The 827-nt window shown below is 45.1% G+C and overlaps 2 protein-coding genes across 2 annotated transcripts in view; one reads left to right on the forward strand and one right to left on the reverse strand.

Annotated features, from left to right (window-relative positions):
* LOC106816493 (guanine nucleotide-binding protein-like 3 homolog) overlaps window positions 1-827 on the forward strand; it is a 10,259-nt gene that overhangs the window by 8,941 nt on the left and 491 nt on the right. The gene's annotated exons all lie outside the window — the stretch shown is intronic.
* Window positions 142-827, reverse strand: part of LOC106816491 (mitogen-activated protein kinase 14-like) — a 24,923-nt gene continuing 24,237 nt past the window's right edge. The window contains exons 5-7 of the mRNA XM_014821116.1: window positions 620-649; window positions 278-325; window positions 142-216 (exon numbers count right to left, since the gene is read on the reverse strand). Coding sequence (XP_014676602.1) covers window positions 142-216; window positions 278-325; window positions 620-649 — 153 coding nt within the window. The remainder of the gene's footprint in view (window positions 217-277; window positions 326-619; window positions 650-827) is intronic.

The following is an 827-nucleotide window of genomic DNA, read 5'->3' on the forward strand; positions in this document are numbered from 1 at the left end:
CGAGAGAGAGAGAGAGAGAGGGAGAGAGCGAGAGAGAGCGAGAGAGAGAGAGAGAGAGAAAGAAGGTGTTAGGCGATGCAGGCTTTATCCTTTAGCAGGATCCTTTACCCCCAACCTAACGTCGCGTGCACACACAGATCGTTAACGTATTAAAATACTAATTCCAACCTTTAATTCACAGTCCTCGTTAACAGCTATGTTGCTCGGTTTTAGATCCTGAAATCAAAATTATCAACAATGAAATACGTAAGAAAACAAACACAGAGATCAGTCTAACCTTCAGCTCAACCTCCTCACTAACAGCTAGGTTCGCCGGCTTTAGATCCTGAAACGTCGAAACACGCGATCCAATTACATAACGAACGCCGCATCCGAACACGCACGTGAAACCGCGTGAGCACATCAACACGATCGACAGCGACGAAAAAACGAACTTGTTTGCAAAAACGCGATGCAAGTCGGCACTGTATTAATTATGGTGGTCGTCGAAAGAAACAGCGCTAAACCTGTAGAAATATCTTTCGCTTGATGCCGTCACTGATAGTTAGCGAACAGTGAGACGGTAATATCAATATCGAAATGTCGAGCGTAACGTGTTTTTTCGCTGATCTTTACTCACCCGATGGATTATCCCAGCCGAATGCACGTACTGAAAAACACGAGACACAAACACGATGGATTATCCCAGCCGAATGCACGTACTGAAAAACACGAGACACAAACACGATGGATTATCCCAGCCGAATGCACGTACTGAAAAACACGAGACACAAACACGATGGATTATCCCAGCCGAATGCACGTACTGAAAAACACGAGACACAAAC

This window comes from Priapulus caudatus, unplaced genomic scaffold (assembly GCF_000485595.1).
Source record: "Priapulus caudatus unplaced genomic scaffold, Priapulus_caudatus-5.0.1 Scaffold1395, whole genome shotgun sequence".
Taxonomy (NCBI): domain Eukaryota; kingdom Metazoa; phylum Priapulida; class Priapulimorpha; order Priapulimorphida; family Priapulidae; genus Priapulus; species Priapulus caudatus.